This window comes from Lipotes vexillifer, unplaced genomic scaffold (assembly GCF_000442215.2).
Source record: "Lipotes vexillifer unplaced genomic scaffold, Lipotes_vexillifer_v1.1 scaffold334, whole genome shotgun sequence".
Lineage (NCBI taxonomy): Eukaryota > Metazoa > Chordata > Mammalia > Artiodactyla > Lipotidae > Lipotes > Lipotes vexillifer.
In genome coordinates this window covers 460,132-483,124 of record NW_006799673.1, presented here as the reverse complement: position 1 = coordinate 483,124, position 22,993 = coordinate 460,132, and the positions used below count along the sequence as shown (strand labels likewise).

At 36.4% G+C, this 22,993-nt stretch overlaps 2 protein-coding genes across 2 annotated transcripts in view; both read left to right on the top strand.

Moving 5' to 3' along the window:
• The window catches only part of IREB2 (iron responsive element binding protein 2), a 46,683-nt gene extending 29,875 nt beyond the window's left edge, over window positions 1–16,808 (top strand). The window contains exons 10-22 of the mRNA XM_007471849.1: window positions 1,036–1,136; window positions 3,175–3,291; window positions 4,361–4,520; window positions 5,293–5,428; window positions 6,217–6,301; window positions 6,665–6,821; window positions 7,134–7,258; window positions 9,255–9,359; window positions 9,456–9,598; window positions 12,266–12,413; window positions 12,499–12,621; window positions 15,290–15,475; window positions 16,193–16,808. Coding sequence (XP_007471911.1) covers window positions 1,036–1,136; window positions 3,175–3,291; window positions 4,361–4,520; window positions 5,293–5,428; window positions 6,217–6,301; window positions 6,665–6,821; window positions 7,134–7,258; window positions 9,255–9,359; window positions 9,456–9,598; window positions 12,266–12,413; window positions 12,499–12,621; window positions 15,290–15,475; window positions 16,193–16,303 — 1,697 coding nt within the window. The 3' untranslated portion in view covers window positions 16,304–16,808. The remainder of the gene's footprint in view (window positions 1–1,035; window positions 1,137–3,174; window positions 3,292–4,360; window positions 4,521–5,292; window positions 5,429–6,216; window positions 6,302–6,664; window positions 6,822–7,133; window positions 7,259–9,254; window positions 9,360–9,455; window positions 9,599–12,265; window positions 12,414–12,498; window positions 12,622–15,289; window positions 15,476–16,192) is intronic.
• Window positions 16,809–22,506: 5,698 nt separating this feature from the next.
• HYKK (hydroxylysine kinase) overlaps window positions 22,507–22,993 on the top strand; it is a 26,115-nt gene continuing 25,628 nt past the window's right edge. Inside the window, exon 1 of the mRNA XM_007471848.1 lies at window positions 22,507–22,551. The gene's annotated coding sequence lies outside the window, so the exon portion shown is untranslated. The remainder of the gene's footprint in view (window positions 22,552–22,993) is intronic.

Here is a 22,993-nt window from a genome sequence, read left to right as displayed (position 1 = left end):
TTAAAACAGCAATAATCATTTATTGCTGCATAGTTTCAGTGGGTCAGTAATTCATACAGGTACATATTGTCTCTGCTTCACGATGTCTGGAGCCTCAACTGCAAGACTTAAAAGCTAGGGCCAGGAGTCCTGAAGGTTTGTTCACTTGAATGTCTGGCAGTGAATGCTGGCCTTCAGCTGGGAACTCAGCTGGGACTGTCAGCCAGAACACCTATTTATGGTTTCTGAATATATAATCTGGGCTTTCTCACATGGTGGCTTTTCAAGGGTTGGTAACCTGAGAGAGCAGGGGTGTGGGGCGTTGGGGAGAGAGAGGGTACATGCCAGTTAGCCAGCTAGCCGGCTAGAAATTACATTGCTTAGGTTTAAGGGGAATGAATGTAGATTCTACCTCTTGATGGATGAATGTCAATGTCACATTGTAAGAGAACATATAACTTGGGATAGATATTGTTGTGGCAATCATTGGCAAATATAATCTGCCATGTACTTCTCATCAAGCTTACAGATAACTACCAGAATGTTAAATTGGAAACTTTATTGTTAACATCTAAGTTCTTTTAATTTCTGGGAGATCTTGTTAAGTCTCTATCCTGCTCTGTAAAACTATTCTTAACTTTCGTTTACTTTATTCTTTCATTTTGACTGTTATATTAATGTTGCTTATTGTTTAGGGAGAGTAATGAATTTCATCTTTCATGGTGGCTAGTGATTTATTATGTTGAATTTTGTTACTGGCTTTTCTCTTGGAAACAATATTTTTGTGAGTTTTATATAACTGGCTCAGTATTTCTGATCTTGTCTGTGATTGAGTAACTTTTAAAAGGGGGGTTCTGGTATGTATTTTATAAAGAGTTTTCATGAAGGGTAAAATTTTTACTATTGAGAATAATATCAATTTGTAAAGAAATCTTTTCTGAGTGCTTAGTAATAAATAATATTTGTTTCTTGCTCATCACTGAAATTTGGCATTGTTACCCCCGAAGATTTTAAAATTTCTGAAAGGATTTTTATTGTTGTTAATTATCTTTTTAGGTTTTGACAAAGCCAAACTCAAGTCAATGGAAACATACCTTAAAGCTGTGAAATTATTTCGAAATGACCAGGATAATTCAAGAGAACCTGAGTATTCCCAGGTATATACACAATAACCCACCTAATAGTAGTTAAGACTGTAAATTCTGGAGCCTGACCACCTGGGTTTGAATCCCAGCTCTAAGACTTACCAGCTGTACAACTGGGCACTTTTTTAACCTTTTTGCCTCAGTTTCCTCATCTCTGAAATATGAAGATAATATCTACCTCATAGGATTCTTAAGAGGTTAAGTACAAATTCATTATGACAGTTTCAAGCACATAGTAAGTCCTCAATAAATGATAGCTGTTATTATTTAACAAGTTAATGTTATTTGTGACCCAACTCTGATTTTATTCATTAATTTTACATAGATTTATATTACAGTAAATTTTTTGACATTTTATCAAGTCTCAGTTTTTAGTACTTAAAATATAAAATTGACTCAATTTTATCAGTCTAATTTTTTTCTATTTTAGGATAAGAATACTATAATCTACTTCCCAAATATCAATTTTGATGATGTCTGCACCTGGTTAATGTCTATACTTTGTAAAAAATCCACCATTATGAAGGGGATATACAGTTATGTGATCTTAAGTGTTAAAGATATTTTTACAGTCTAAGCAAATATTTCTTATCTTTTGGAAATTTATATTGAAGTAGGTAGAATTCACTTTCAGGAAAGTTGTAATAAAATTCACTTTCTAGAAGTATGTCAGGGATCTAAATCAACTTGGTGTTATCATTGGTATGGTTAACTGTTAAGCTCTTTTTTCTTGGGAAATCCATTTTCTCACCCAGCTTTATTTTTCTTCATAGCTTGTATCCCTGCCTGATACCTATCAATTTGTAAAATTATTTGCCTGTCTTTCCCTCACTAGAATGAATACAAGTAGGCTCCATGAGGACAGGAACTTCACCTGCTTTGTTTGGCACTCTGTCCCCAGCTCCTAGAAGAGTGCGTGGCACATAGTGGTTGTTCAGTAACATGTTAGGTGAATAAGTGAATACATATAGTATATTGAGTGCCATATAGAACCCATAGGAATTGAATTTGTGTGACATTCTGGGCAAATCTTCTAATTTCTCTGATTATTTTCTGGTCCCTTTCAGTACCATTTATCAAATCTAGTGCTCTGTCCACATTTTTTTTAAAAATGGAAAGAATAAGAACAATTAAATGGAAACATTTTGGTGGTATAATGAAATGAAATAAATGTGCCTATTAAAAACCTGACCAGATAGATAAGAAATAAAACTAAAATTCACCAGGATGTTGATTTCAAGAGAAACTAATACATACACAGACTAGGATCACCTGGATCCATGAAATAAAAGTGTAGGAAAAGCAGGTGTTTCGGTTGTGCTCAACCAGAATAAACAGGGCTGTTAAATAATGATGAAAGCCATAGTGAAAAAAATTTGTTTGAATTGGTTATACACAAATAAAATGTACATAGGGAAATGGTAGAAATACCAGAAGAAATTAATAGAAACCTAGCTGGGAGGTGGAATTTTTATAAAATATGATTTTTTTTAAACCAAGGAATAAAAGCATGGTCTGCAGGGGCCTGGCTAGCTAAACTAGAACCAGGAGTAGAAGAACCCTTTTCTGCTGCGTCCCCCAAGCACCCTCTATTGACCAGACTTAACATTGTACAAGCTTAGAAAGGAGAAATGTTTACTAAGCCCACCTCTGTTATCACAGAGCAGGCAAAGAAGGATAAATTTGGAGCTCAGAGCAATAAACTTAGCTGGCACGGGCATCTACTTTATCATCAGGCATGTGTGAAGACAGTGTTATCTTTGTGGGAAAAAAAACAATTGGGGGAAACAAATTTTATATAGACTGTATGGTTGGTGTGCTAGTTTGCATACTGGTCTGCTAGTCTTTTAGCAAATTTTTATATATTATGTTTCATAAATTAAATGGAGTTGTTTTAAAATATTTCTTGGGAGTGTATATCACCATTAAAACAAATTGCATTAAAACAAATGTGAGCATATTCATTCTGCATCAGAAAGTAGTACTCATGTTGGAATCTGTACTTAACGAATTCTAATTACTTTTCTCCCTCTTTTCTCTCATTTCCTAGGTGATCCAGATTAATCTGAATTCAATAGTTCCGTCTGTCAGTGGTCCAAAAAGACCTCAAGATAGAGTTGTTTTGACAGATATGAAAAGTGATTTCCAAGCTTGCTTAAATGAAAAGGTAGATTACCTTATTTGTCAATACACTTTGTGCTAAGTAAGTAGTGAAGAACTAGCAGGATGACCCATGAACTCAATCAACTGCTGTATTTTTATGTGTTATTGGCACACACCAGCAGCCCCCTCCTTTGCCTCTGTCCAGAGTGCAAGTCAGACATTTCATGAGCTTGTTCCCAGATTCACTGTGAGGACCAGAGGTTGATTGGGTATATTTAAATAAAAATTTAAAGTTAAAAATTGAGTTTCTTAGTCATGATAGCCTCATTTCAAGTTGAATAGGTACATGTGGCTGTGGCTCTTGTATTGGACAGCATAACTATTGAATATTTACATCATCACAGAAAATTCTGTTGGGCGGCACTACTCTAGATTTTTGTGATTTCCCAGACTAGGACAAAACCACTACACTGTTGTGATTACTCTCTTAAAGTCTGGTAAATTAACTAAATACCATGACCTCTTTGACTTTCAGGGTTTGTACTTCCCGTCTTGAGAATCATGGCTTCAATCTTGTCACTTTTTCTATTTGGAGAACTCGTAGCTGGCTTTTCAGAGCCTTTCTTTTTATAATTTCTTTTTTCTTTTTTTTTGAGGAAAATGTCAAACTTCTACAGGAATAGAATAGTGTAATGAATTCCTGTGTCCCTCACTTGAACAATTACCAACTCATAACCCATCTTGCTTCATCTGTTCTACATACATATAGACACACAGGATCATTTTGAAGCAAATGTTCAAGGCCATTTTTAACAGAAAAAGTTTGTACCATCTCTTGAGAATTACTGTTAAGTAGGAATGAATAAAGAACAGCAAAGCCAAATAAGATCTGGATCATGAGTAGTTGGCTGGACTCAGTAGATAAAAGCTTAGGAACACCACCAGACTCCTGTCATGATTATTCAAATTCATGCTTCAGCTGAATTATAACTACTGAATGACATGGAACTTCAGCATCACTCACAAATAGTCAGAACTTATCAAAAGTCAAGGATCTGCCATATTTTCTACCAGTCTTTTTTTCTATACATAACCAGAATATTTAGTTTATATTTATGTGCAAATTTGTATAGGTTGGATTTAAAGGCTTCCAAATTGCAGCTGAAAAGCAAAATGATACCGTCTCTATTCATTATGAAGGAAGTGAATATAAGCTGTCTCATGGATCTGTGGTCATTGCTGCCGTTATCAGTTGTACCAATAATTGCAATCCATCTGTCATGCTCGCTGCAGGTAGGTTGTGGTTTATAGCCATACATTTTCTGTTATATTCACATTCTGTTTCTTAGATTATGCACAAGTATTGATGCCTGTGTTTGATATTGAGAACCTAAGGAGCCTAAGTTTGATTTATGTTATTAATTTTGTTTTTATTACAAAGAAGGTGAATTTTTAAAATTATAACATGTATCTATGAGCTTTAGGTTGTATCTGTTTTTTCTGTCAATTTAGAAGTATAGTTATTTAGCAGATCTCTTGAACTACTAGACATTTACCATAGCAGTGTATTAGATTCAGTTGAGACACAAAGGAAGTAAAAGATTATTGACAAGGAATATAAATGAAATCAATTGTATGTACTTGGAGCAATTCATTAGTCGTATAAAATCAAGTATAATAAATGTTAAATTGCTATTAGTTCATTACGATTATAGCATTTAAAATGGTTCATTTAATGATATGTGTTATATGTGTACATGATGTTATATATCCTTTTCCATTTGTGTGCATGATGCCATGATATCAGATTGTATATTAATAATTTATAATGTAAAAGCTAGTATATCTACCACAATTTTTTATTTGTTTTAAATGAAACAAATCAGTAGAATAAAGTGAACAAAATAATGACAGTAAATGTGTGAATTTTAGACTTTTACCCTAACCTGTGTTGGAGATGACCTGTAAAATAAACCATAAACCTTTTCTTACTTCCTACTTTAATATGAGGGAAGGAGGGAGAGAAACATTGCCATAATAAATTATTGTTTATTTACTGTTGCAGGTCTTTTGGCTAAAAAAGCTGTTGAAGCTGGTCTGCATGTTAAACCTTATATAAGAACAAGTTTATCTCCAGGCAGTGGGATGGTTACACATTACCTCAGTTCAAGTGGAGTATTACCATATCTTAGTAAGCTCGGGTAAGTGATGGCTTAATTGAGGTTTTGTGAGATTATTGTATCCATTAAGCATAGGTTAAGTTGTCCCTGAACTTTGGAGAAAATAACTTATATTGTTTATGTACTCAAAAAAATAATTGATGCTAGCTGTGTTTTCACTGTGTATTTTGGAACATAATGTCTTATGTAAATCAATTCTTTTGCAAAACTGCCAAGTTTTAGGTTTTTTCTTTGTTTAGAAGAGCAGCTGAAAGTAATTTTGAGGATTATACCTGTAATTTTTAAGTTATATCATCTTGGAGTTTTTGTCAGGAGCTTTTCTTGGGTTTAGTTGGTTGAGAATTAAAAGATTACTCCTATCGAGTACTCAATTACAGTGCCTCTTTGGGGGCCTTTGGTCGGATTGTTGCAGCCAGGTCCTCTTGATATTTGACAGTTTAAACCCCTTTGGAGGAAAGTATAATATCAATTATTTGAATGGTCATGTTATATTCCTAGCGAGTAGTATCTGAAGAATTTTCTTGCATAGTGCGATAAGTTTTGTGTCAGATTTAGTTAACCAAATTTAACTAGGGAGTGTCCTAAGTATGAGGGCTCTTCAGAGGTTTGCATTCAGTACAGATAGCATGCCTGAGGGTCAGACTTGATTGCTCAAAAGCTGTGAAATGAACATGTTGATGAAGGTTCCTGTGTTGTGAATATTCTCTTCAGCAATCTTACTACAGTGATGGAAATGAAAGATAAGACTTGTCCTTTCTTTACAAATGTTGTGATTTTCTGTCCAATCACATTTATTTTTTGAAATGCAGATTTGAAATAGTTGGCTATGGATGTTCAACATGTGTAGGAAATACAGCACCCTTATCAGAAGCAGTTTTAAATGCAGTAAAACAGGTAAATTGTGTGGATCAGTAAGACATCCAAATGGTTTTTCCTAACTGTATTTCACTATTATCAAAAATATATATTAATGTATTTATATTTCTGTAGTCCTTGCATCTCTTGGGAAGAGTAACCTATCAATCATAAAATGATTCTTTGAAGTCATTTTTAGAACCTTGAACTAATTCCTTAATAGTGTAGGAGTTATTTTAGTTTATTTACAGTATTGATAGTTCTGTACCTAATAATTGGAAATGATGCTTTTGGTTATCATGCCCTCAGAAGTGTAATATTTGAGATTTCTTATATGTGATTATCCAAATTTGTACCATCTCTTGAATTGAATATATTCATTTGTGTTTTTTGTTTTTTCAGGGTGATTTGGTTACTTGTGGAGTTTTATCTGGAAATAAAAATTTTGAAGGTCGTCTTTGTGATTGTGTTCGTGCCAATTACCTTGCCTCTCCACCCTTAGTGGTAGCTTATGCCATAGCAGGCACAGTGAATATAGATTTCCAGACAGAGCCTTTAGGTATCTTTTCCTTTATATGTATACATATATACCTGCACACACTTTTTTCCCCAAAAGTTGTACTTTTGAAATGTTTCCTAGACTGTTCATTTATTGAATTATTTCAGAAAATATTATCACGATGCATTATTAATTTTTGATTCATATGAAGAATATATAATGTGCAAGTAATTAGTTCTTTCAGCTGCTTACACCTGAAGCACTCTTGTTGAATAATATACTTGGTTTCTGTGATGTGTCTTTGAAAAGATGTGAACATTTTTGAGGGAGTTACTTTTTATATTAAATTTCATATGAAAAATTTTTAACCAGGTACTGACCCTACTGGCAGGAATATTTACCTACATGATATTTGGCCTAGTCGAGAAGAAGTTCATCAGATAGAGGAAGAACATGTTGTATTATCCATGTTTAAAGCATTAAAAGAGAAGACAGAGGTAAGACTCTCATTTGTTTCTTAAAAGGTTTAATAAAGTGGCACTGTTTCTTTATTTCATGTATCTTTCTGAATAGAATCAAAATTAAAATTACATTATCTTGCATACACAGTTTTTAATGAGTGACATTTTGTATCTGGAATCTCTAGTATCTAAGAGTATCAGAATTGATTTATTTACTACTCATTAGAAATGTATAGCAAACATTTATATTTGGCATCCTGAACATGGACACAGTTCATAGAAAATACCCTTGTTTGTTGTTCCCATTCAAATGGTTCAAAATTCAAAAGAAATAAGAGCAGACATTGAAATCTCCCTCCCACCCATTCCTTAGCCGTCTACTTTATCTCCTCAAAGGCAACCAGTTACGTGTTTCTTAAGCATCGTTCCGGAGATGTTTTGTGTATCTAGAAGTTAATACATATATTCACACTATTTAAAAAGAACTTAGAATATAAATAGAGCAAAAATGATTGTTATTCACTTAACAAATATTTATTTATTTATTTATTTACTTTATTTTATTTTTTTTTTGCGGTACGCGGGCCTCTCACTGTTGTGGCCTCTCCCGTTGCGGAGCACAGGCTCCGGACGCGCAGGCTCAGCGGCCATGGCTCACGGGCCTAGCCGCTCCGCGGCATGTGGGATCTTCCCGGACCGGGGCACGAACCCGTGTCCCCTGCATCGGCAGGTGGACTCTCAACCACTGTACCACCAGGGAAGCCCAACAAATATTTATTGAGACCCTAGTATGTGCCAGGCACTCTTCTAGCTGTTTGGAATATATCAGTGAAGAAAACACAAAGTTCTCAAGGGGAGAGGCAGATAGTAAACTGTAGACAGAATAATTAGGTAAATTATACAATATGTTAAAAAGTAATGAGTGCTGTAGAAAATTACAGAACAGGGTAAAGAGAACCAACTGTGTAAAATTTGGGGAGTAGATTGCAGTTTTATATAGGATAGTTGAAAACATGGTATTGGAGCAAAGTTTTGAAGGAGGTGAACAAGTTAGTCATATATCTGAACAAAGAACAGGGCTCGGGCTTCCCTGGTGGCACAGTGGTTGAGAGTCCGCCTGCCGATGCAGGGGACACGGATTCGTGCCCTGGTCCGGGAAGATCCCACATGCTGCAGAGCCTGCACGTCCAGAACAGGGCTTACCAGGTAGAGGGACCAGTGTAAAGGCCTTGAGGGAACCGTAATGAAGGCAGTGTGACTAGAACATAGGAAGTAAGAAGGATGGTGGTAGAAAATGATGTCCAGATTACATAGGGAATTTTAGGCCATTATTAAAATTTAATCTTTTACTCTGAAGTGAGATGGGGAGCCATTGGAAGGTGTGGAACAGGAGTGTCATAATCAGAAAGATTACACTGTCTTTGAATTGAAACTATATTAGGGCAAGAGGGTTGGGTAATAAGGATAGAGTCAGGAGGACCTATTGTATGTAGTAGTTCAAAGTAAAAAATGGTAATAGCATGGAACATTTGGGGTAGCAGTGGAGGTGGTGAGTAATGGTGAGATTTTGAACATAGTTTGAAGGCAGGACTAATAATACAGTGATGTAGGACAAATATGTTGGGGAAAAAAAAGGTTTTCTCCATGACAATATTCTTAGATATTAAAAATATACCCCAAAACACACTTAATGTTTTAAGTTAAGCAACATGTTTAGATCTTTCTAAATTTTTTAGCTTTTCTGGGGTTCTGTAAAGTCTTTCACATTCAGTTTGTATTGAAACTTAACTCTTAGTGCATTCCTGAAAATCTGGTGTGCTGGAATTCGATGAGCAAATTTTATCACTTCAGTCCAAAAATGTCATAATTTTATAGAATGCAGTATTTTAGCTTTCTTTCCAAATGGATGAGGCCTGTTTTCTTTTTTTAATTCTAACCTAAGTACTATGTTAATTTCCTCATTTTTATAAACCTCTTTTTCTGACTCCATTTTATCTCTCTTTTGGTTTATCAACCAAAACCATATTCACAGATGGGAAATAAACGGTGGAATTCTTTAGAAGTACCAGATTCAGTTTTGTTTCCATGGGATTTAAAGTCTACTTATATCAGATGTCCTTCATTTTTTGATAAGCTTGTAAGTACTTTTTTACTATTTGATACTTTAAAAATTGTTTGAAGTTTAAAAAACCTCATGAAGAGTTAAATGCCTTCAACATTTTTTACCTTTTAGACCAAAGAGCCAGTTGCACTCCAGCCTATTGAAAATGCCCATGTCTTATTATATCTGGGAGATTCTGTCACGACAGATCATATATCACCTGCTGGAAGCATTGCTAGGAGTAGTCCTGCTGCTAAGTATTTGACAAACAGAGGGTATGTGTACATGGTTATAGGCTGTTTTTGTTTTATCTTTCTCATTAATTAAGAGGCTTTTACTGGTCATGTTCCTTTATCCAGTAAATTACATGCTGTCATGGGTGTCTGATTGTCTATGTATTTGACCTATGCAATAACTGGGATACCTGTTGTACCTGCTTTTGCTTGTAACTTTAGAAATTGAAATTACTATTTTAAATTGAGCCCTTGTCCATTAAATAAACAACTAATTGGAAACAGGAGTTTTCTTTTTCAGTGCTGCTTTGTTGAAAAGTCAGATTGGTTTGACCTACCAAATAAATCCTGATGGTTCTAACCATCTTCCAGTGTTGGACTGCACAATTTAAATGTGTGTATTTTGGGCTATAAAATGTACATGCGTGAGGCTAGGTTTGATCTGTATCAAATCAAAAGACAATGAATTTCTGCTTCTTGAGTGTAAAATTTCACAAGAATAATAAATGTGAACGTGAAGGAGATCATTTACATAGGATATATAAGTCCAAAACTAGAAAGATTTTGTTTCATTTCTGTGTGATTAATAACATAGAGTTGCTCGGTTATCAAAGAACTGTTTTGACACCAGAGACAAAATTTTGCTAAAGGTAGAATTTGTGGTATTGCTGCCTGATTAGCTTTCTGATGCTTGAGCTATGCAAATGATAAGACTTTTCATTGAAATATCTTATAAAAATCAGTGCTACATAGCTTGGTTTGACATGTAATACTGCATAGCTCTTACTATAATCTCATTAGTGCTATTGTGAAATTTGTGTTTGAATTTATTTTCTAGTTAATTGTAGTTTGGTGGGAATTAAAACACTTTTTGGTAGAAATTGCTAATAGCAACTCCATTTGGTGTAATTTGATGAAGATAAATCAGTTTGTTTTACACACGGCTTTTGTTCATAGTGGTGAGAAATAAAATAAGTTTTATTTCTCCCAAATATTTTTTAAAAGGTGATTTCCATCTTGGTTGTAATTGTGACAAAGATTCCAAACCCCCCCCCCAAAGAAAAAGCCACCACTTCTCTCAAATACACAATTTTTATATTTATTGTAATTGCTGATATGGATTTCTTAGCACAGTTAATACCGTAGTTTTCGTCAGTTAAAAATTTTATTTTTAAAGACACTCAAACCCGTCACCATCTCCATCCTGAAGTACAGTGTTTTTAAATGTACATCCTGAGATAAGATGTTTAAATTAGAAGAATATTTGTTGTCTTTACATAAAAGACCAAATTAGAGACTGATAGAAGTTGGTTGTTGATTGTTGAGATGCTTATGCTCAGTTTTCTCTTGTCCCTAAAAGGTCATTTATATAGTAACCAATCCAGTAGCAGTGAATACCCATAGCACACAGTTAATGGTGTCTAAATACCAATTCTTAGGACAAGCAACCAATTCGTCTTAGGGAAATGGTTGATTCCAGGTTTGGCCCTGGAAAATATACAAGATGATTCTAGATGTCTTATACCAAAAGCAAAAGAGCTATAGAGACTACCAAAGAGTGTTTTAATTCCCACCAAACTACAACTAACTTACAGGCTTTCTGTCAAAAGGTCTCAGGAGCCAACTTGAATCTGTCACTGCTCAAAGATGGGACATGTTGAGCGTCAATAAAGAATAATAACTGGAATGGGTTGAAACATAATGAATATGTTTAAATCCATGAGTTCATAATAATACTAAAAGAGAAAAATTAAAAACTCCAAGTTACAGTTGGAAGATGATGGGAAACCATCTCATTATTTAACAATAAAGTCTTTTCTGTATGGAATGTATTTCATTATAACTAAATCATTGATGAAGGAAAGTTTGCCTTCATTGAAGTTTTCCAGCTAAAAAATGAAGAAGGAATAAGAGAAATAGAGTATCATCATTTTGCAGTCCCTAATACAGTCTAGACAATGATGATCAATCACTGGTAGCATTCCAGAAAGAGAAAACTGGGTATCATGTGCTCCTGATGGAAGTACGATCTATGCAGCATTGTTGCAAAAATTAAAAACCCAAAACTTGTCAAGTCACTAGATTTGACATCTGGTTAACAAGAAATACAGGAGGGAGAACAACATATGAGATGATACTGTGGAGATGCAGTCAGCACGGTCTAGATTTAGGAAACTACACTACAAATGACCTAATTTCTTTAGATAAAGTATAAGAGGGGACAAAAAAGGAGAGGGAACATATAGATTAAAAAAGACTTGAGATCAGCTGGATGAATTTATAAACCATATTTGGACCTGATTGGAGCAAACCAACAACTAAAAGAGTAATAAGAAAACCAGGGACATTTGAATATTGACTGGCTAGCTGGTATTAAGAAGTTCGGAGGGTTTTGTTTGTAACAAGGTAGTATTTTTAAGTCCATATCTTTTAGAGAAACATACTGAAATGTATACAGTTAAAATATGATATCTGAGTTTTCTTCAGAACAGTCTAATGGAGGATGATTATAGAAGAAACAAAGATTCCGTGAATTGATTATTGTAGAGTCGTGATAGGCTCCTGGGCATTCACTGTTCTGTTTTCTCTACTTTTGTGCATGCTTGAAATTTGCCATAATAAAAAAGTGTTTATGAGTAAGTTTCACAATTTAATAATGTGATTATTTTCCATCTAAAATAAAAACTAACTTTCATAACTTCGTTGCAGCCTTACCCCTCGTGAATTCAACTCTTATGGAGCCCGAAGAGGTAATGATGCTGTGATGACAAGAGGCACTTTTGCAAATATCAAGCTTTTTAATAAGTTCATTGGAAAACCAGCTCCCAAAACAGTTCATTTTCCATCAGGACAGACGGTAAGGATGTATACAGAGTATTTAGGCAGTTGCTAACTAGATCAAAATTTGTATTAAAATTTCTTATGTTTGTTTTAATCTACAGCTAGATGTATATGAGGCTGCGGAGCTGTACCAGAAGCAAGGTATCCCACTGATTATTTTAGCAGGGAAGAAATATGGTTCAGGAAATTCAAGAGATTGGGCTGCCAAAGGACCATACTTGCTGGTATTGATTCTTAAATTTTATCTTAAACTTCAGAGAGTTTTAAATATTCCCTTTTGTCAGTAACATCCTGTCAAAGTTCATTTTGTTCATTTAGACTTTGTATGCCTACTTGGATCTCATCTGTGGGTGTTTTTAAGTGACCTTATATAATACGTTGTACTAATCTAGTTGCATTTTAATACTCTGAATTTAATTAAACTTACATCAGTCTTGTGAAAATAAATGTGGTAGAGGGAAAGGATATTCAGTTTTAAATTATTGCTTTATAATAATAATTATTTATACCCATTGGTAGTTTTACTTGCCCCCTTTTCATTTAATTTTCTCTGATTTGCTCCATCAAAGGTTAACGACTCAGAGATAGTGGGCCACATTTTACTTTTATCTTTTTCCAAATAGGTGATATTGGTCCCTGGCTGTCTGCTAGGAAGACATTTCTGTTGAGACTGTTTCCTTGTTGAAGAGCAAATAGGGAATCTGTTGGAGAGAATAGTCCTGTGACGTGTGCTCTCTGCCATTTCATACTCATACTGTGCTTCTCTTTATAATTGTAGTTGTTGAAGAGGCTGGTCAAAATACAGCCCTCATAGCTATCATAATCATACAAACGTCATTTGTTTTGAATCTTTAATTCCCCTCTCCCTTAAAATGTAAATACTCTAAGGAGTTGTGGGAATAAGTCTAATTCTTTTGTGTTTGTAAGATAATAATTTTAAGTACCAACATACTTCAGAGATACTCCAGTTTCGGTTCTTCACCACTGCAAGAAAGTGATTATCACAATAAAGCGAGCTGCACAAGTGTTTTGGTTTCCCAGTGCATATAAAAAGTTATGTTTACACTGTACTGTAGTCTGTTAAGTGTGCAACAGCATATCTAAAAAAATTATACATACTTTAATTAAAAAATACTTCATTGCTAAAAATGCTAACCATCATCTGAGCCTTCAGCGAGTCATACAGTAACATCAAAGATCACTTGTCACAGATGGGCTTCCCTTGTGGCACAGTGGTTGAGAGTCCGCCTGCCGATGCAGGGGACACGGGTTCATGCCCCGGTCTGGGAAGATCCCACATGCCGTGGAGCGGCTGGGCCCGTGAGCCATGGCCGCTGAGTCTGCGCCCCCGGAGCCTGTGCTCCGCGACGGGAGAGGCCACAACAGTGAGAGGCCCGCGTACCACAAAAAAAAAAAGATCACTTGTCACAGATCACCATAACAAATAAAATAATAATGAAAACATTTGAAATATTACAAGAATTACCAAAATGTGACACACACATGAAGTGAGCAAATGCTGTTGGAAAAATGGAGCCTGTAGACTTACTTGACACAGAATTGCCAAAAAACTTCAATTTGTTAAAAAACATAGTATCTGCAAAGCTCAATAAAAACAAGGTATGTCTATATCGTGAGTATTAATTATAGGTATAGGTTCCCATTTTTTCCTCAAGTTTTTTTAGCTTTTTTTGTTTTGTTGTTGTGGGCTTTCCTCATATAGCTGTTGATCCTTGGCTGTCCATTCAGTTAGACATTAAAAAACTGATTACAAGCTGTAGTTGTGAGCTGCGTTTTGTTAGTGGGCCTTACTAATGATAAACTACCTTTTTCATTGAGATAGCCCTATATGTTAGTATCTGTAAATATTTTCTCTGGGCCATTCAGTGAGACCCATTGAAGAAACAGACTTACTCCCCCCATTTCTGATAGTATTCTCACCCAGACTTCCCGTGAGCCTAGTGTTCCTCCTCAGTCTAGAGCATCCATCCTCTATAGGGTGATGGCACTCCCAAGGGGTGCAACAAAATCTTACTCTTTTTATGTATGAAGTATAGATATATATATACATATATAAACAGATACACAGTATATTTGTGACATTAAATTTGGGGGGGGGTGGGCAATGAGGAGGAAGATGTGATTAGAAGGGAAATGTCTAAAACTCCTTAGGAGGATAATAATGAAAAAGAGTAGAGAAACATGGGTCTTTAGCTGATTTTGTCCAGAGAATAGTGTCCTCTCTTTTGTGGGAACTGAGCTGGAGATCTTACTGCTTTTTATAGACTTCTAACTAGTATCCCAGTGTTCTGAGAACCTCATGCCTCTGAGTCTCAAGCCTTTTCTAGGTTCTTTGTTGCAAATTGACTCAAATCTTACTGGTATCACCCTAGTTTCAGTTTATCAGTTTGTAGTTTCAACATTGTCTGCTAAGTCAGTTACCTGTCTCTGTTTTCTAAATATTATAGAATTTGCACATCCTATTCCCTTTGTTGCTATGGGTTTACACTTTATTCTTTTAGTGGCAATTTAAAAGGGAGTTTTGATGAACACATATGTTAGATCTACCATAATTAAACAAATCCTCCTGAGCCCTTTTTGAGTTTAAAGCAGCCGCCCCCAATTATAGAGAGCGCTTACTATATGGTAGGCACTGGCAGTACTTAACCCTGGAATGGCCGAGGGGCAGTTAGGAGTTAAGGAGGTACTTAGAGAAAAATAACCTATAAAATATTTCTTTAAATACTTTGATATAACATTGACCTTTAGTATGGGGTATTGGGTTTAAAGTTTTTACAGAAAAGCCAAAAGTAGAATTTTTTTCCTTTTAAAATGCTCAGTAAAGCAACTTTCAGAGATGAATGGAGGAAATAAAATGCATGTTTGTTACAGGGTGTGAAAGCTGTTTTGGCTGAAAGTTATGAAAAAATTCACAAAGATCATTTGATTGGAATTGGCATAGCTCCACTTGAGTTCCTTCCAGGAGAAAATGCAGATTCTTTGGGCCTCTCTGGCAGAGAAACATTTTCTTTAACATTTCCTGAAGAACTGTCTCCTGGAGTTACATTAAATATAAAGGTATATCTAAAATTCTCAAATATATGATTGTGTACTATATATTTAAATAGATGGTTGTAAATTGAGTAAGAAACAATTACTGTAAATTGCATACTAATGTCAGTTAGTGAACAAGTTGTAGTTTGAGAAGGCTCTGTTTTCTCTGTACTTAAACCGATGTTAATATAGTTGATGTTCTCTGAGGAAAAGTAGAGAACACTGTATACTTAGTCCAGAAAGAAGACATGGACTTCCAATTACACACGTTAACTTCCTTTTCCTCGTTATCGGCTCTCTCTGTCCTGATCTCATTTTATCCCAAGCACGTACACCATTTTAGGAGAAGCCAAAATTGAATGTTCAGGGTTAGAGTAACACAGACTTTACAACCAAGAAGAAAGGAAAAAGTAGCAATATTATATGCAATGAATATTTAATTTAACATAAAATGACCATGAGTAACAACTTCCCTAATTAGTAAGTCAAAATCTAAATCATTTGATTTAATGTTTTAGGTGATAACGATACTTGTTGTTTAGAATTAGGGACTAAAATAACATGTTTTTCTACTTAGGTGTGAAGCCTGTGGTTTAGTATCTTAGGTGTTTTCAAGCAGGAGAAATGTTTCTCAGACAGAATATGAGTATAGTCATTGAATATGAAGACAGATGGTCTTAACCACTAAGTAAAACTTTGTAGATTTTACCACTCATGTGAGATGTTTTTGTTTGTTTAAAGACAAGCACTGGAAAAGTATTCAGCGTGATTGCTTCCTTTGAAAATGATGTGGAAATAACATTGTTCAAACATGGAGGATTATTAAACTTTGTGGCACGAAAATTCTCATAGTATCTACTCACCATGAATACCTTTCATAACTGGTAACTGCAAACAAAGCCTTTTGTGCTGGACCCAGGAATCCTTACCATGGAGCTGCAGATAGTCCCAGTATGCTCACTTATCTCATCCATGGATGTAAATGATTATGAATCAACGTAGTGACTGAAATGAAATCTTCTTGATTTTAAATAATATACGAATGGTGCTATTAACATTGCTAAAATCAGCGTGTGAAGTGTGTTGTGGAAGAGGCCTGTAAGTATGGGGGGATATTTTATCAGACCATTTTGTAAATAAAGGCAGAATTTGAACTTGTGTTAAAGAGTCTTATATGAGTAACCTTCCTGAAGTCTTTCATTTAGTTTTGCACCTATAAAACTGTATACTACTGTTTGTTGGTTTAAGAGTAGCAGATTGAAATATAACAAGCCAGATAACTTTAAAATTGTGGAAGGTGAAATCTGATTTATAAGTGGATTTTCAGATATATTCGTTCCTTTTCAGAATTGAGTTGCACATAGTTGTCATTGTTAGTTTGTAATACAAGCCAGGGTTATCCTAAGTCTCAGTCTAACTGCAAGGGATAGAACCTGCCCCATAAACATTCATTCTGTCCAATCCAGCCAAGGTTTCCTCCACATCAGAAGATGGACTGTTACAGAATACAGTTGATTGCGTAGCACCATGTATTGGCAGTGAAAATATGTATCACATATGCAGCCCTTAATTTTTCAGTAATTTGCTACTGTGACCCTGGCAAGCCTCCGATGGCATCATATCAATTGGATTATTTTGCTCACTCTGTGTGATACTGTAACTTCCTATAACCTAATATTTTAGGTATTATTAACTAAAATTCCACACTCATTTATGGTTGCTGAAGAGAACTTTAATCATTAAACGCTAACATGATTTCCTCTAGATTTTAAAATTATCCACCCTAAATTATATGGTTGCTCAACCCTAAACAGTTTTTAAATGTTGGTTACTTCTTAATAATTTAAATCGATTTCCTGTCATTTTGAATCATTTTACCTGGGAAGCATGATACTATTAATTATGTATGCTTTTGCTAACTGTCAGGATAAAACACTTAAGTTATTGCTGTCTGAATACTGTATTTTCTCTATTTGCATGTCTATTTATCACATCAAATGTTATGTCAACAAGAAGTTTGTCAACTTTTAAGAAAAAGGTTGGATAATTAATTCCAAAAAGTCCTATACCTTTTTTTTTTAATTAAGAAATTAAACTTAGCAGGCAGAAGGTTAATTGTAGTGATTTTTTTTCCCACATGGAGATCATCATATGACCTAGTTAAGTTACTGCAATTCAGAATTAGCTCACATTGCACAGAATAAAGAATTGTTTTAAGCTAAAATGCTGAAATTACCAAATCAGTGGGTAAAGACCACTGAGAACTTTGCACATAATCAAATCATACAATCCTTTGAAAATATTCTGCAAATATGTGTTTAGACAATTAGATGGACTAGAGTTTGGCAAAATGATTTCCCTTTTATTTAAATTTTTATAAATATTTTCTTTGATACTTTCAAATCACGTGTTCTTGATATTTTATAATGCTGTGTATTTGTCAGTGCATGTTTTTAATTTACATGAAAACATGAATTAGGGATGGAGAATTTACAAGTTGAACATTAAAATATCTGTTACAGGCTTTGAAGAAATGATAGTCCAGATTGTTATGTGTGGGGAAAACATCTGTTTTATTTTTAAGCCATACTGTAATATAATATGTAACCTACGGGCAGAGGCCTGGGCATCATCATAAATAGCACATCTAGGAGATGAAGAGATGATAAAGCTAGCCAGCTATGAATTAAGCATTTAAATTTCCAGTCTACCTAGTCCAGTAATAATACAAGCAGATCTTGTGTTTCAGGAACAAAATCAAGGTTCTCTTAATCTCTTGCTTATATACAATGAACCAAAAAGCTTGGTAAGCAATGGCTATCAATTTGTGAGGAGAGTCATGGATGTGTGTCCCAAAGCATACCTATATTTCTGCCTCCAGCCAAATTCTGTGTTTGCAAAAATGTGGCCCCTGTTGGTTTTTATTGTTTTATTTATCTCCTTTGTTGAATATATCTGGATAATTTGGTGTTCTAAAAAGAATACACAAATATTGTGGCAGGAAGTGTAATAGGCCCCTTAGAGAAGCAAATTAGTGCTGTGAATTTAAAAGTACAATTTCAAAGGTCATTATCAACAACAGCATTTTTGTTATATTTTAAGAAACATTATGCTACATACCATTTCCATATTTCCTGCCTTTGGGTTGCTAATCACTGAAAATGTCATCCAGTCACTGAATTGCCATTAGTGTACCTTAAAATTTTCCAAGATGACAGTTGTTACTTCCTGTTTTATCTCCAAGCTGACATTTGAATGAGAGGTATTAGACTCCCTTTAGCTGAATTGCTCAGTTTTTCACTGGGAATCAAACTTCAGTGGTACTAAAGGACAAAAAGTACAGCTAAGACCTAAATCAGAATTCTAGTTGTTTGCATATATGGTAACAGTGTTGTGTGCATTTGCCTTCTCAGTGTTGAGTGAGAGGATGAGGAGAAATTATTTGACATTTTTCTGTGGTTGAATTAAAAGACACCTTTCTTTTGCCTTTAGGTTTAGGAGAAAGTGCTAAGATACTGGATGTTGACCCTATCTTAGTTTGATTTGGAGTTATAAAAAAGAGGGGAAGGAGGTGGACTTAGTCTTCTGTAGTGACTTTTCCCCTAAAGTGTGATAGTGCTGATGTTTCTATCAGTTTTACACATAGTATGTAATTATGAAACCATATATCTCACTTAAGTAAATATAAATCATTGTCTATTATTTAAAGCCAACAAAACAGTATAACAGTTTTAAGTTCAATAATTTTAAGTATTGTATAGAAATATATTGGAGGCAAAGTTCAGTTGATGACAATTGTGTATATGTTACTGATGCTGTAAATTATTTTTAATAAAGAAAATTGTATTATCACATATTTGACTCTTGTTATAAAATATTTTGTGGTAATTGAAAAATAAAATATGATAACTTAAAAAGAAATAGGATACCTTCCAGAAATTTCTCTTCAAACATGTTAGTTAAATGTTCAGACATTAGTTATTCCCAATATAACTGCCAAAATGAGAATGAAAACCAAGATAAAGTTTGCAGTAGGAATAGCCTCGAGGAAACAATAAGTAAAGTTGAACTTGATTCAAGGGTTGTTCCAACAGGTACTTATGATTCATGGAATAACATTTTTAGAGTTGAAAAGACTAATCTCTCACCCAAAGCAGGATCCCTTGTCTAAATAACATCTAACTGGGCGACCTTTTCTTGAACATTCAAGAGATGGGAGACTGTGCTAGGCAACCCATTCTGATGAATAAGTTGGACCCTCCACAAGTTGCCTTGAACATAACCTCCATACTCTAGATCTTTTTTTATGGAGGTAATTTATGTTAAAGTGAACATTTAGGACTGAATTCATCTCATGCTACAAAGTTGTGTATTACAGGAGGAAAGGGCCTTTTCTTGATGGATGCAGGATGGAGGTGCTATGTTTTCATGAGCCTCTATGCTTTAGGACCAGCTGGTGGTGTCACTTCCTCCTTCCACTGGCTATTCATCAGCGCTCTCTTGAAGCAAGTCATCTGGAGCTGGGAGCCAGGGCCATGAGCCTCTAAAGTAATGTTTTGTAAGTATGGTCAGCTGCCCACTGATCTAAAAATATCTGCCCTTTCTCCCACTCTTAATAGCAACCTAAATGAGTAATTGAAATCTACTAAAATTTGGTATTCATAAACTAAAATTAGTACATTATTAGTTTTCTAAGGATTCAGTATCCTAAGACTTACTTGCTTTACAATATCAACACAGACACATGGTGATAGTTTGAATATTTGAATATCCAGAGTTTTCAAGGAAGCCTAGTACAACACCAGTGTTGCGTTTTCTTAGTTTATGGTTTTCACTTGATGCCACTTTTGCTTTTTAATTACAAGTTTAGCTTCAACTTGTTTTAATTTGATGTGAGTTGTTTGGCTGATAAGTTTTCCAAAATATCAGATTATAAACTTGTGTTTAGTATACAAAAAGGGAACATTTATTGCAGAAGCAGATATATATGTAATCCCCACAGAATTTGCTTGTGTAATGACAATTGTGTTGTCTCTGTGAATTTTGTGTTCACATGATGATGGCACTGAATTTTTAGCCTTTTAAACAACCTGCAATATATAGTTGTATCATAAAACTAGTGGGCTATTATGTTTTATAGGATGTTTTATAATATAAAATCATATCTATAATCTCACTCTGAAGATTGTTCATTTTGTTTCACTCCAATTTTTGATCACTAAACTCTTTGAGAGCCAATACCTAAGTGTCCTAGTGGCCAGGTGGAGAAGGAAAAAACTTAATACAACAGTGACGACATTTGTCTATCAGATTGGTGGAACTTTTTTCATTATCATGGTATCCAATATTGGCATTACTGAGGAAAAACATGATTTGGTAGCATGTATTAAGAGCCTTAGAAATGTTCATTCTCTTAGACCCAGTAATATGACTGAGCAGTGTATCTTAAAGACATTAACCAGATCAATAGAGGTGGAATAGTGAGAGGGTGGAGAGAATTCAAGACCTGCCTGAGGGAAGAGAATGCAGAGGGGCCTAACAAGGCCTTTGGGAGTCAGTTTCTGGTTACAGATAATCCAAATCAAAGTTTGTCTTTGACACCCTAAAGGAATGAGACATCAAGAATGCCGCCCTGGGGCTGTAAAACAGCCCTGCTACTTGGAAATTAGAAGTGAAGCAGATAAGAACCATATCTAAAGGGAGAAAAGAGGGATCTCTCAATAGGTAGTTGATAGCGGTTTGGGAAACCACCAAGTCAATCAATCAAGGTCACTCTAACCAGAGTGTGCTGTATCCTGGGGGGGGGGGCACAGGGGGAGAGGGAGATGTGCATGGACAAAAACAGACCAAGTTGCAGACATGAGTGATGTCTAGAACTCCCCTCCAGTAGAGAGAGTGCTCTGTACTATCAGGTTCTGCTTGGTTGCAGACGTATATCAAACTGGCTATCAGAGCCAGGTGACCTTGACAATTAAGGTCACCCAACCAGCCTGGCTGTTACGATTCCCAAGGCAGCCTCCTGATAATCATGTTGTTCTACACTTCCCTGCATGCAGAGGGAGAATACACTGATGGAACTACCTAAATAAGGATTCTGATCCAATCACCAGTTCTATTTCTCAGTGTAAATGAATCACTTATCACACCAGACCTGAACTGTGGTCACCTCAGCCCCCAGGGTGACCTGTTAGGGTGGCCTTCATGCTTCCTTTACATCTTGAGAATAGAAAACTCGGCACCGTGCAAGAGCTTGAACTAGAAGTTGGGTGACCAGGTCTGGTTGAGGCTCTGTGCCCTCTAGGCTTCAGTTTCCCCATCAATACAAGGAACGTGTGGACATAACTGATAAATTAGACAATTTCACATTCTAACATTCCAGTATCCCGGGAGAACCAGGTCCTGTGCAGAACGCTGCCAGGTCAAACTCCCAGGTCCTCCGAGCTGAATTCTTGATGTTTTGGGGGACAGGATGGGTTTGAGGCCACCTCGGCCACGCTTGCGAAGCCTCTGGGATACGTGTTTCCAGCAGGAGAGAAGGGAGGGCGAGGAAAGAAAAACGAGGACGCGAATTCTACCCAGACAACTAGAATCCTGGGATAAGGCCAAGAAGCCTCCACAGCTACGTGGACTGGGAGGAACTGCAAGGTGCCACTCAAGAGCCGAAAGCCTGCTAAATGGCTACTCACCAAAGGGAGGGGCGGGGCGGAATCTGGAAGAGCCAATCATAAACAAGAAATCCAGTTTTGTAGTGAGGTGGCCGAGTTCTGACTGGGGTGACCACCGAGAGAAGGCGGGGTGGGATTGCAGAAAGACCATCCGAAGCCCGATCTCGGAATTTCTGTTCGCAGCCTCTTAGGCCGGGGGCAGGGCTGGAATAGCCCAGGTCGGCCTGGACGGGCCTCGCCTTCCAAGAGTCTGCGCTGATTGGTGGCGGTGGGATCTCGAGGAGCTAATCAGAAGTCAGGACTCTCGGTCCCGGACGAGGGGCGGACCCAGGAGCTGCGAGTCAGGCGAGACCTTCGAGCTAGAGCTCAGGACTGCGGCTAGAGTCCCGGGCTGCTGGAGAGCGGGAGTCACCTCAGGACCTCGGGTCGTTGCGGGTGAGCTGGGTGGGGAAAGCAGAGACGAACCCCAGAACCCTCTGAGAGGCTGGCCCAGAGAGCAGGGAGGCTTGCTGCAAGTCGGGCCAGGAGTCATGAGCCTCGGGCTTCTCCCGTCCTTGATCCACGTCAGACTCGCTGCGTAGGTGATGCACAAGTCACCTTCCTCCCTGGATCGCACCTGTAACCCAGAAGGGCTGGGTTGAGATCCCAGAATTGGGGCGAAGGACCCGAGAAGCCATCTGGTCCAACCCTGCCAGACCTGTGCGGAGACCCTGACAGAGGGGAGGTACGGCGCCTGGCACTCACGGCCAGGTGTCTGGTGGGAACAATTTGTAGGGCTCGACTGGACCTCACTAAAGTAATAACGCTCTGAACTTGTGTATCCTCCTTCTCCCTTATTTTCCTGACTCTTCTGCAGCCCGCTCGCCCACCGCTCTTT